The 12,077-nt window shown below is 41.0% G+C and overlaps 1 protein-coding gene across 1 annotated transcript in view; it reads right to left on the bottom strand.

Moving 5' to 3' along the window:
• Window positions 1–991: 991 nt before the first annotated feature.
• Window positions 992–12,077, bottom strand: part of ddx10 (DEAD (Asp-Glu-Ala-Asp) box polypeptide 10) — a 464,721-nt gene continuing 453,635 nt past the window's right edge. Inside the window, exon 18 of the mRNA XM_070892172.1 lies at window positions 992–1,695. Within this exon, the coding sequence (XP_070748273.1) occupies window positions 1,491–1,695 (205 nt within the window). The 3' untranslated portion in view covers window positions 992–1,490. The remainder of the gene's footprint in view (window positions 1,696–12,077) is intronic.

Here is a 12,077-nt window from a genome sequence, read left to right as displayed (position 1 = left end):
TTTACCACAAGTGACTACTGAGGCAGAAACTTACATCATGTAAAAGGGAACTGAATAAGTATTTGAAAAAGGAATTGACAAAAAGGATAGAGATATGGGATTATATACCAGCACAGACCCAGTGTTATAAATGGCCGTGTAATTTTCTGATTCTATGAAACTATTGTCCAGAACTCCAATTGCACAAAGTCCCAAACAGCCCCACCCCCTCATTCCCTGAAAACCGACTAAGATTTTCACCATAGTTTTAAAAAAAACATGCCTTGCTCATCCAGCCTCGGCCATGTGTGCTCATACACAACTGCCACTACTCAATACATGTTTCCATTTCCTCTCCTCCAGCTTGTTTCTACTTCCTACCTTTCCAACCATCATGGCCTAGTCTCTGGCACTGTCTCGATCATTCCATCTTGTCAATTCATCCCCGTTTTCAAAAGCCTCCTGAATTCCCTTCTCTTTAACCATGCTATTGTCCCTTCCAGCCTTGCTGTAATCACACTTGTTTCCCTCCTGCTCAGCATTCACTGTTTTTTCTTCCATCCTGTACCTTCTGTACATGGGGAGTGCTATAGAAAAGCCATTATAGTTGCAAAATCTCAAAAGTATTGTACCATCCAAAAATATCAGTGGTTCTTCAGAAAAAAAGTAATACAACTGTTAATGTGTTGATCTGTTGCCCGTGCACCTTTGTAAAACCAATTAGCTGACAAGATTATATGGAAACCCTAGGGAAGTGTGAAATCATATTGCTAAAGTTGGCTTACAGAAACTGCTGTTAATTTTATTGTTCATTTTCAGGGAAAGAAAACAGGAAGTGAAATAAGACAATGACATAAGATCACTTATAACAAGTAAATACATGATCAGGGCTTTGTGTGAATGGAGTAGGCTAATTAAATTGGAGTATAGCTCTCAATTGCACAAATAAAACCTTTTATTTCTTGTATATTTTCACCCCCAGAAAATAGTATAGAAAATTAATTACTGTAACTTAATAAGCAAATGAGTCAACGGACTTGCTCTAGTTTATTTCAGTTTCCAGCTACAAGATAACAACTGTCCGTAAATGTTACTTTACTATACAGAAACTGATCAGATGCTTCAATCATACACAACTTGTGCACACAGAAACCTATTATAACTAACCAACAGCTGACTTAAATTGCTGAAATACTCTTCACGTATGAAAGCATTGATGGGTTCTTGGAATTAAAACACTTAACAGGCTGTCAATTATATAAATCAGACATTTTAACAAGAAAAGCTATCCAGAGAACTCCAGTCTCATCGTCCACTGAAGGGTGCAAGATTTTTCATTGCTTCTGTAAAGTAGACAGTGTCTTGGCAGTCATCTACAGATCTACAGCAACCTGCTCAGAAAGCATTCATCACTGTCAGACAGGGCCCACCTGCTCTGGTTTGATTGCAATAGCACGAACGTGGCCAGCACAGTAAAAAGACTGACCCAGAAAACCGCCTGGAGATTGCAATTAGTCTCTGCTGTTCAACAGATGAAGCACCAGCTCTTCATCTTCAGCCAAGGAGAGACCAGTGTCCAGTGGCATGTGCTCATCAAAGTCAATTTCAGACTTCATTCTCCTCTTGCCCTTCTGAGTTGCTATCATCTCCTCGCATTCGTCATGGCTAGTGCTGCTGTCATTTCTCTTCCTTTTGAATTTCCCTTCAGCTGGTTTGCTGCATACAAGAGAGAAAGAGATGGAAAACAATCAATAACAGACTTTAAGCATAGCAATAAATTACCTATCTTTCAATCTTAATCAATTATTTAAATTGAAAGGTGAATTTCAACATACTGAAAGGAAGGCAATTTGTGAGTGGCACCAAGAAAGTAACCAATATTAGGACTCAGCTATTGCCACCCCTGTGAAGAAACTTAATTAAGCTGCTAATTCATTTCTACCTTCAGCTTATTACAGGCAGACTGACCATGAAATATTTCTTTCAATTCATTTACTGCCACACAAATTAATGCACTAATACATTCACAAAAACACATTTATTATACTTTCTGGAGCAAATGGACATGCAATCTGGATTCATTGGCAGCTAGTAAAATAATTCATGGTGCAAAATGGATATTCTGCCTGCACTAAATCAGCCTGTTACACTGCATAGTATTTACAATACAGAAACAGGCCATTCGGTCCAACAGGTCAATGCCAGAGTTTATGCTCCACAGGAGTCCCTCCCACCCTTCTTCACCTAATCCCATCAACATATCCTTTTATTTCTTTCTTCCTCAGATGTTTATTTAGTTTCCCCTTAAATGCATCTATGCTGGTCGCCTCAACTACTCCACGTGGTCGCGAGTTCCACATTCTAACCACTCTCTGGGTAAAGACATTTCCCCTCACTTCCCTTTTGGATTTATTAGTGACTATCTTATATTTATGGTCCCTATTACTGGTCTGCCCCGCAAGTGAAACATCTTCTCGACATCATCTTAGTAAATCTTTTTTGCACCATCTCCAGTGCCTCTATATCCTTTTTATAATATGGAGACCAGAACTATTCACAGTACTCTGTGTGGTCTAACCAAGGTTCTATACGAGTTTAACATAACTTGTCTGCTTTTCAAATCGATCTCTCTAGAAATGAACCCCAGAGCTACATTTGCTTCTATATGGCCTTAACAACCTACATCGCTATTTTTAGTGATTTGTGTATCTGTACCCCCAGATCCCTCTGTTCCTCTACCCCATTCAAACATTATTTTCCAAAATGGATGTGGCCTCCTTATTCATCGTACCAAAATGTACCACCTCACATTTATCTATACTAAAGTTTATTTGCCAATTACACACTCATTGGGCAAGTTTATTAATGTCTTCTTGTATTTTGTTGCAGTCCTCCTCTCTCTATTACCTATGGTACACTCATAATAAAAGGATGAAACTGAGTACTGTGTATAATGAGCAAGTGTAGCCTTAGCTCCTTTAATAAGACTCCAGAGTGCAGGTACCTTGTGGGTGACCTGCTTATATACAGTGCTCCCAAGGGATGCTGGGATCCCTTGGGACTCCAACAGGTGGGCCCACTGGTGGTCAGGTGTCATGCATGTTACACATTACAACCTATACCCCCCAATTTGGTGCTGTCTCTGCAAATCAATACGTACTGTACTAGGCCTTAATAGGTGTATAAAAAGCTATTTTATTCCATTTCAGATGTTAGATTGTATATTATACGTAGAGCGTACAGAAACCTCGGGACCGAGGCCGTTCCGAATTTCGGGTATTTCTGGACTTTGGAATGTCTTTCCGACGTCCCGAATCTGGAAATGCCTGGGTCGAGTTAAGTTTGGGGGGGAAAAAGAGAGTCCAGCGGCGGGGCCTGGGGAGAAAGGTCAGCAAAAGGTCCGGCAATGGGGCGGGGGGGAATCGGCGGAGTGTGTGTGTGTGTGTGTGTGTGTGTGTGTGTATGGGGAGGGGGGTGGGTGGGAGAGAGAGATCGGTGGAGTTTGCTGGGGGGGGGGGGGGGGGGGAGATCGCCGGCGGAGCGGAGTGAGGTCGACAGTTCCCAGTTCAGCAGCGTCAGTTGTGAGTCAGGGGTTCTGGGTCAGCGGCCAAGAAAAACCTGCGTTGAAGATTTGCAAAAAAGGTTAAAGTTTTTATTTTTTTAATTATTTTTCAGCGATTTAGTAGGTTAGGGCTTTGTGAATTTTTATTGTTTGTTTTGGGGAATTTTTGGGGGGTGTTTTTCCCCCTCCCTAGGCCCAACTCGCAGCGGTAATCAGCTAAAAAAAAATGTCCGGATTTCGGAACATTTTCCGGATTCCGGACGGCCCCGCCACGGATCGGCCCAGTGTCCAGACTCCGGAACATTTTGACTTTCAGAACTCCGGATTTCGGATGCTCAACCTGCACTGACAAAATATCAATGTCACCCAATACCAGTGGAGTTTTACATATGTGCTTAGAGAATCCATTGACCATACAGGGGTACTGCCATTCCATAGAATAAACCACCCAACAGCTTGGTGTGATCTTCTAATTTTGCTAAATATAATTTATAGTAAAATTCAAACCTTTTTTGAGCGAAGCAAGTCAATTTGAAATATCAATATACACAATCTAGAATAGCTCAGCAAAACTGGTTACGTTGTCATGAAAGCAGACGCACATCAAATTTGTCTCTTTTTTCTCTCTCTCTCAATCCAAACATTCTTTCCCTCTCTACATTTCTCTTTCTGTGCCTGATTTGATTCACTCACTCGAATTCACCCTGCTTCTCTGTCGTTCCTGGGTTTCTTTCTCAATCCTTAAATCTTATTGGTTAAGGAGATGCACTGTCCATGATCCTAGATGCCCCATTGCCCTTGCCACACAGTTATTAGCTCACACTTCGAGCAAGTTACTGCACATAAAAATTTCGAGCTGATGGGTGCAGAAAAAAGTCTAATTCTCAGCACGTGCCACGAGATGCTCCGCTCCAACAAGATCTGGCCCGTAATCGTGAAGATGATGGAAGCAAACACATTGGGGAGTATTTCAACACTGGAAATGTCTCCTTGTTAATTTAGGATGCTGGAGATGAAGTTGTTAACTCTTTTCCTGTGAAGCCCGATATATCCATTGTTCCCCCTATTACTACTGAAGTGATCACAAATATTCACCACGCCCTCTCCAAACCCAATCACAACTTTTCACAATGAATTAATTAAAGCCACGCACAGCTGTCACCTCCCGAGCTGTAAATGCTATTGATGCATTCTTCGAACCTAGTTTCATTAATCATCTTTGTCACTGCTTAAGCAGCAGGCTACTTATTTCACATTCAGCATCCACTATCTCATGCCAAATATTTTATTGAAAGCAAACATTAAGAATTATACAGCAGCAAAGTTAAGAAATTAAGTAGCTTAAATATATAATCTGTGAATCAAAAATAATTGAAATGTATAATTATTAGGAAAAATTCCCTTTAAAATATTGATTTGGTTTACAGAAGAGTGAACTGGCTCCTTCACTGGGACTCTCTCCTGTCCGCAGCTTGTCTAGTAAAAGTGTTGCTTCAGCATGAGGTGGTTCATGTAACCTTTTTTTTTAAATGTGCCCGCTTGTTACAATATTGTAAAAAATGGTGTGGTATAAGGAATAACAAACAGGCTTTATCTTTACCAACTAACTTACAATTAAAATCTTGACTGGCTCAACATTGATATTCAACATTAAAGGCACTATATAAATAAAAGTTATAAGAATAATAATAAATTATGTTCCCTGTCTCAAATGTGACTAAATAATTAGGAAAACTCTCGAGGAAGAATCAGCAAACAGCAAAATAAAATTAAGGGCAGAGGCAACCAATAAAACTCAAAAAAGTATTTTCTAATAGATTTTTGCCACCATCTTGGTTTCCCAGTAACTCAAATATCGCCAGCTCTGCCCATCTACTGCTGAAACCCTTATCCAAACTCGACTGTTTCCAATGCTCTCCTGGCACCTTCTAAAACCCTCTGTGACAGTAATTTTCCAACATTCCATTGACTCTGGATCAGTTCCTATGGAGTGGAGGGTAGCCAATGTAACCCCACTTTTTAAAAAAGGAGGGAGAGAGAAAACAGGGAATTATAGACCGGTCAGCCTGACCTCAGTAGTGGGTAAAATGATGGAATCAATTATTAAGGATGTCATAGCAGCGCATTTGGAAAGAGGTGACATGATAGGTCCAAGTCAGCATGGATTTGTGAAAGAGAAATCATGCTTGACAAATCTTCTGGAATTTTTTGAGGATGTTTCCAGCAGAGTGGACAAGGGAGAACCAGTTGATGTGGTGTATTTGGACTTTCAGAAGGCTTTCCACAAGAGATTAATGTGCAAAGTTAAAGCACATGGGATTGGGGGTAGTGTGCTGACGTGGATTGAGTACTGGTTGTCAGACAGGAAGCAAAGAGTAGGAGTAAAATGGGTACTTTTCAGAATGGCAGGCAGTGACTAGTGGGGTACTGCAAGGTTCTGTGCTGGGGCCCCAGCTGTTTACACTGTACATTAATGATTTAGACGAGGGGATTAAATGTAGTATCTCCAAATTTGCGGATGACATTAGTTGGGTGGCAGTGTGAGCTGCGAGGAGGATGCTATGAGACTGCAGAGTGACTTGGATAGGTTAGGTGAGTGGGCAAATGCATGGCAGATGAAGTATAATGTGGATAAATGTGAGGTTATCCACTTTGGTGGTAAAAACAGAGAGACAGACTATTATCTGAATGGTGACAGATTAGGAAAAGGGGAGGTGCAACGAGACCTGGGTGTCATGGTACATCAGTCATTGAAGGTTGGCATGCAGGTACAGCAGGCGGTTAAGAAAGCAAATGGCATGTTGGCCTTCATAGCAAGGGGATTTGAGTACAGGGGCAGGGAGGTGTTGCTACAGTTGTACAGAGCCTTGGTGAGGCCACACCTGGAGTATTGTGAGCAGTTTTGGTCTCCTAACTTGAGGAAGGACATTCTTGCTATTGAGGGAGTGCAGCGAAGGTTCACCAGACTGATTCCCGGGATGATGGGACTGACCTATCAAGAAAGACTGGATCAAGTGGGCTTGTATTCACTGGAGTTCAGAAGAATGAGAGGGGACCTCATAGAAACGTTTAAAATTCTGATGGGTTCAGACAGGTTAGATGCAGGAAGAATGTTCCCAATGTTGGGGAAGTCCAGAACCAGGGGGTCACAGTCTAAGGATAAGGGGTAAGCCATTTAGGACCGAGATGAGGAGAAACTTCTTCACCCAGAGAGTGGTGAACCTGTGGAATTCTCTACCACAGAAAGTTGTTGAGGCCAATTCACTAAATATATTCAAAAAGGAGTTAGATGAAGTCCTTACTACTAGGGGGATCAAGGGGTATGGCGAGAAAGCAGGAATGGGGTACTGAAGTTGCATGTTCAGCCATGAACTCATTGAATGGCGGTGCAGGCTAGAAGGGCCGAATGGCCTGCTCCTGCACCTATTTTCTATGTTTCTTTGTGAACTTCAGCTCACGCAAAACTCTACTGTTCGTATCCTAACTCACACCAAGTCCCATTCCCCCATCACCCCTGTGCTCACTGACCTACATTGGCTCCCGGTCTGGCAATGCCTCAATTTTAAAATTCTCATCCTTGTGTTCAAATGCTTCCATGGCCTCACCTCTCCCCATCTCTGTAACTTCCTCCAACCCTCCAAAATCGATGCACTCTTCCAATCCTGACCTCTTTTACATTGCCGATTTCCATCACCCCACCCTTGGTGGGTGTGCCTTCAGCTATCTAGACCCTAAGCTCTGGAATTCCTTCCTTAAAGGCTCCAAACCTTCCCCTTTGACCATCTGTCATCTTTTGGTCATCTGTCCCAATATCTCTCTGTGGCTCAGTGTCAAATTTTGTTTAACAACGCTCCTGTGAAGCACCTTGGGATGTTTTACTCTGTTAAAGGTGCTATATAAAGGCACAAGTTGTAATTGATATACTACGAAAAACAATGCCCTGAATTCCTGGACTTCGGAGGGTAAAACTGGGGAACATGTTGGGTGCAGGGGCTGGAATCTCCATCGGTTTCTACGCATTACCAAAAATTCCAATGGGAGTACGGGCAACTCTTGCACCTACCTCCCTTCAATCCGAAGTCAAAGGCCGGACTGGCAAGGTGATGTCCCCACCTGCTCATTCCAGCTGTCTTGTGGCCAGCACAAGTACATTAGCATGATGTAGATATGTACAAAGGTGGAAGGGCTCATGTGATCAATTGCCATTAGGAACACGGCAAAAGGAGAATAGAGGATTTTTAAATGAACTTATTTTTATGGCCTACCCAAAGGTGAAGCAGCGAGGTGCTGGCCAATACTCATGATCTAAATGATCTAATAATTCACAGAGCCTGATGGTTCCTGTGCTACTGGATTCTAGATGGAGGTAGAGTCCATGATGAGCTGAAGCTGGGGTTTAATACTGGGATGTGGAGCGTCTTCCATTATATTACATATCATATAACTGATAAATTTGTTTCAAGAAGAAAATTATTTTCTTAAACAGCACAAAAATGGATAGATCCACAAGTATTCTAGACTTTACTTTACTTCTTCCTTAAGCAGTATAATATACGTTGTATGATTTTACATCTATTTACCTGGCTTCCCAAGTACTGAATACAAAGAATGGTTTTATCAAATTGTTTGAGTGGGTAAACAAATCAACTTGTACGATAACATAAAACATAATTTCCCACCACAATTGCTGCCCAAAATAGGGAGATCGAGGCATTGATCAAGTGCAAAAGACAAAATCTCTTGAAACACTAAGTGGCAATTCAGATCATTCATTTTAAAGTTCTGTCGGGTTCTTTTTTTGAAAACTTTTTGGCCAGTAGCACGTGATGGAAAAGCCTTACTTTTCAAAGAATATTTTCTAGCATTTAAAAAATATTCTAAGGCATGGGGAAGTCATGTTTGACAAATTTGCTAGAATTCTTTGAGGATGTAACGAACAGGGTAGATAAAGGGGAACCAGTAGATGTGGTGTATTTAGACTTCCAGAAGGCATTTGACAAGGTGCCACATAAAAGGTTACTGCACAAGATAAAAGTTCACAGGACTGGCGATGGATTAGCATGGATAGAGAATTGGCTAACGAACAGAGAACAGAGAGTCGGGATAAATGGTTCATTCTTGGGTTGGCAATCAGTAACCAGTGGGGTGCCACAGGGATCAGTGCTGAGACCCCAACTATTTACAATCAATATTAATGACTTGGAAGAAGGGACTGAGTGTAACGTAGCCAAGTTTGCCGACGATACAAAGATGGGAGGAAAATCAATGTGTGAGGAGGACGCAAAATATCTGCAAAAGGACATAGAAAGGATAAGTGAGTGGGGAAAAAATTTGGCAGATGGAGTATAATGTTGAAAAGTGTGAGGTCATGCACTTTGGCAGAAAAAAATCAAAGAGCAAGTTATTATTTAAATAGAGAAAGATTGCAAAGTGCTGCAGTACAGCGGGACCTGGGGGTACTTGTGCATAGAAACATAGAAATTAGGTGCATGAGTAGGCCATTCGGCCCCTTGAGCCTGCACCGTCATTCAATAAGATCATGGCTTATCATTCAACCTCTACCCCTTCCTTGCTTTCTCTCCATACCCCTTGATCCCTTTGGCCGTAAGGGCCATATATAACTCCCTTTGAATATATCTAACTAACTGGCCTCAACAACTTTCTGTGGTCGAGAATTCCACAGGTTAACCACTCTCTGAGTGAAGAAGTTTCTCCTCATCTCGGTCCTAAAATGGCTTACCCCTTATTCTTAGACTGTGACCCTTGGTTCTGGAACTCCCCAGCAACGGGAACATTCTTCCTGCCTCTAACCTGTCCAATCCCGTCAGAATTTTATATGTTTCTATAAGATGTCCTCTCATTCTTCTAAACTCCAGTGGATACAAGCCCAATTGATCCATTCTCTCCTCATATGTCAGTCCTGCCTTTCCGGGAATCAATCTGGTGAACCTTTACTGTACTCCCTCAATAGCAAGCACGCCCTTCCTCAAATTAGGAGACCAAAACTGAACACAATATTCCAGGTGTGGCCTCGCCAATGCTCTGTATAACTGCAGTAAGACCTCCCTGCTCCTATACTCAAATCCTCTAGCTATGAAGGCCAACATACCATTTGCCTTCTTCACCGCCTGCTGTACCTTTCAGTGACTGATGTACCATGATAACCAGGTCTCGTTGCACCTCCCCTTTTCCTAATCTGCCGCCATCCAGATAATATTCTGCCTTCCTGTTTTTGCCCCCAAAATAGATAACCTCACATTTATCTACATTATACTGCGTCTGCCCACTCACCTAACCTGTCCAAGTCACCCTGCAGTCTCTTCGAGTGCTCCTCACAGCTCACACCGCCACCCAGTTTAGTGTCATCTGCAAACTTGGAGATATTACACTCAATTCCTTCATCTAAATCGTTAATGTAAATTGTAAAGAGCTGGGGTCCCAGCACTGAGCCCTGCGGCACCCCACTAGTCACTGCCTGCCATTCTGAAAAGGACCCGTTTATTCCGACTCATTCAAAACTCATTCTTCCAGTTCGAACTGTTTTGAACCCTGGTGCTTTCTTGCACCATGTTTTACTTAACTTTTTTCATAAAATTGCTGTAGTACTTGGATTACAAAATTACATTTACAAGGAGGTAAAACTACATTACAATATAACCAGGTGGGTCATCTCCCTGTAAAGTACAGAAAACGATTTAACTAAAAAATATGCTGACACCTGATCTCATTATATATTCTGATGTTTGAATTTTTACTCCCCCCAAATTCTTCCTGTCAGTTGGCATAAAAGGCCAAATTAAGGCAGTATACTAGCAAGAAGGAAAGGTTAGTGACAGAGAAGAGACTCATTTCTGTGGTAATATTCAAATGAGAAAGGCTGCAAATCAATACAAATATTAATTTTTTAATAACATGTTTAAAGTTAAGACTAACATACTAAGGATCCATTATTCTCAAATACCCTTTATACTGTGTTGTAAATAATCTAGTAAAGTTTTTGAAACAAAGCGAATGCCTTGCAAAGTGATGTAATCGCAATGACAGCACTTAGCACATACAGAGGAAACAGTTGATATTACCAATATTCTATGAAAATAAGTGATTTTTCATGAAGATCCATATTAAGAATATCCAAATAAGTCTCTGGTTTTGATAATATATCATACATTAAAAATCTTACATCTGTGCACAATTCCTGCCTGTGCTAATGGACGTCGTGTTATGTTTGCATCAAAAGTTTTTGCTACTATAAATCCTCATGTTGACATTTAACATTTAATTTTCTATGTAAACTTGTCATGCTGCAATTGGACAATTTAGCCACTAGGTGAATTTAAAGCAAAATCTCAAGTGTTCTTTTGCCCTTGGTCACCAGGTTATTTTCAGCTTTCAAGTAAATGAGGTTCTAGCTAAGTTTAAAAAAAAAAAATTCTGGGAGCTCAAGTTTAAAAAAAAATTACATTTTATTTTCTTCTTGTTCCCCTTTTGGGGGCCCCGCACCACGATTTATTGTTAACATTTCACGATTGGACCATATTTTCCACTCTGCAGCAGCTCACTTTGTGGGGCCATCACTGCTGTCGCAACTGCTAGATACTGCCCAAGTATTTTTAAATTATGTATTATTCCGCAGCTGGCTATCCTTGGTTATAGCTCCGGTTATAAGAATTTAATTCCAAATTTATTACTGTGGAGGATAAATGCAAGCAGTGTCAATCCACGGGGCATGCAGCATGGCAGATTTAGAATATATTGGAATCTGCAGTTTAAACAAGGCAGCTCCACTAAAGTCTTTCACTCATGGAACATGAAACAATTAACTTGACCACCTACATTGGCATGTTGTTGACAATTGAGCAGATATAGTCAGGTTGGTTTTTATATAAATGCTTCAAATAAGAATGTTAGTTTTGCTGGTTAGTCTGAAAGGAATATTAGAGCTCTTCTCTCTTCATAAGATGTAATGTTTTTGGTGAAACGCCTGCTACGGTTTTTCACTGGTTCAACTATGTCACATGTCTGACTGTCCCGCGGGAAATACGCACTGGGCTGGATTTTGCAGTCAGTGGTGAATAAACGGTGCTAGCTGTTCATCACAATTATATATGCCCACAGACTGAGTTTTTGCACTTTGCAGTTTTTAGAAATTAAAAATAGCACGGCACCCTCTACAGGGGATCTGGGGCCTGTGTGAACAGGGTAAGCAACAGTGTATCTCAACCAGAGTGAAGAATCCTTACCGAGACTCACAGAATCTAAACCGGGAAATGGAGTTGGATTAGTTAATTCAATGCCAAATCATGTACGGATGCAAAATAATGAGGGGGAAAGAAAGATGGGTTTAAGAGAGAAAGATAGAGACAGAAAGAAAATGTTTTTAAAAAAAAAAGTACATTTCTTAGAATGTCCAACAATAATTAAAATCTGAAGGAATGCGACTCCACACTTGTAAAAGTTAATTTTCAGTGCAAGAGAGGTTGTTTGTAGTAATTAAGATTTCGCACGAAGGAATTGAATGTAATATCTCCAAGTTTGC

The sequence above is a fragment of the Pristiophorus japonicus genome, chromosome 10 (genome assembly GCF_044704955.1).
Source record: "Pristiophorus japonicus isolate sPriJap1 chromosome 10, sPriJap1.hap1, whole genome shotgun sequence".
Lineage (NCBI taxonomy): Eukaryota > Metazoa > Chordata > Chondrichthyes > Pristiophoridae > Pristiophorus > Pristiophorus japonicus.
The sequence above is the reverse complement of the archived record's forward strand: the minus strand, read 5'-3'. Positions and strand labels throughout refer to the sequence as shown.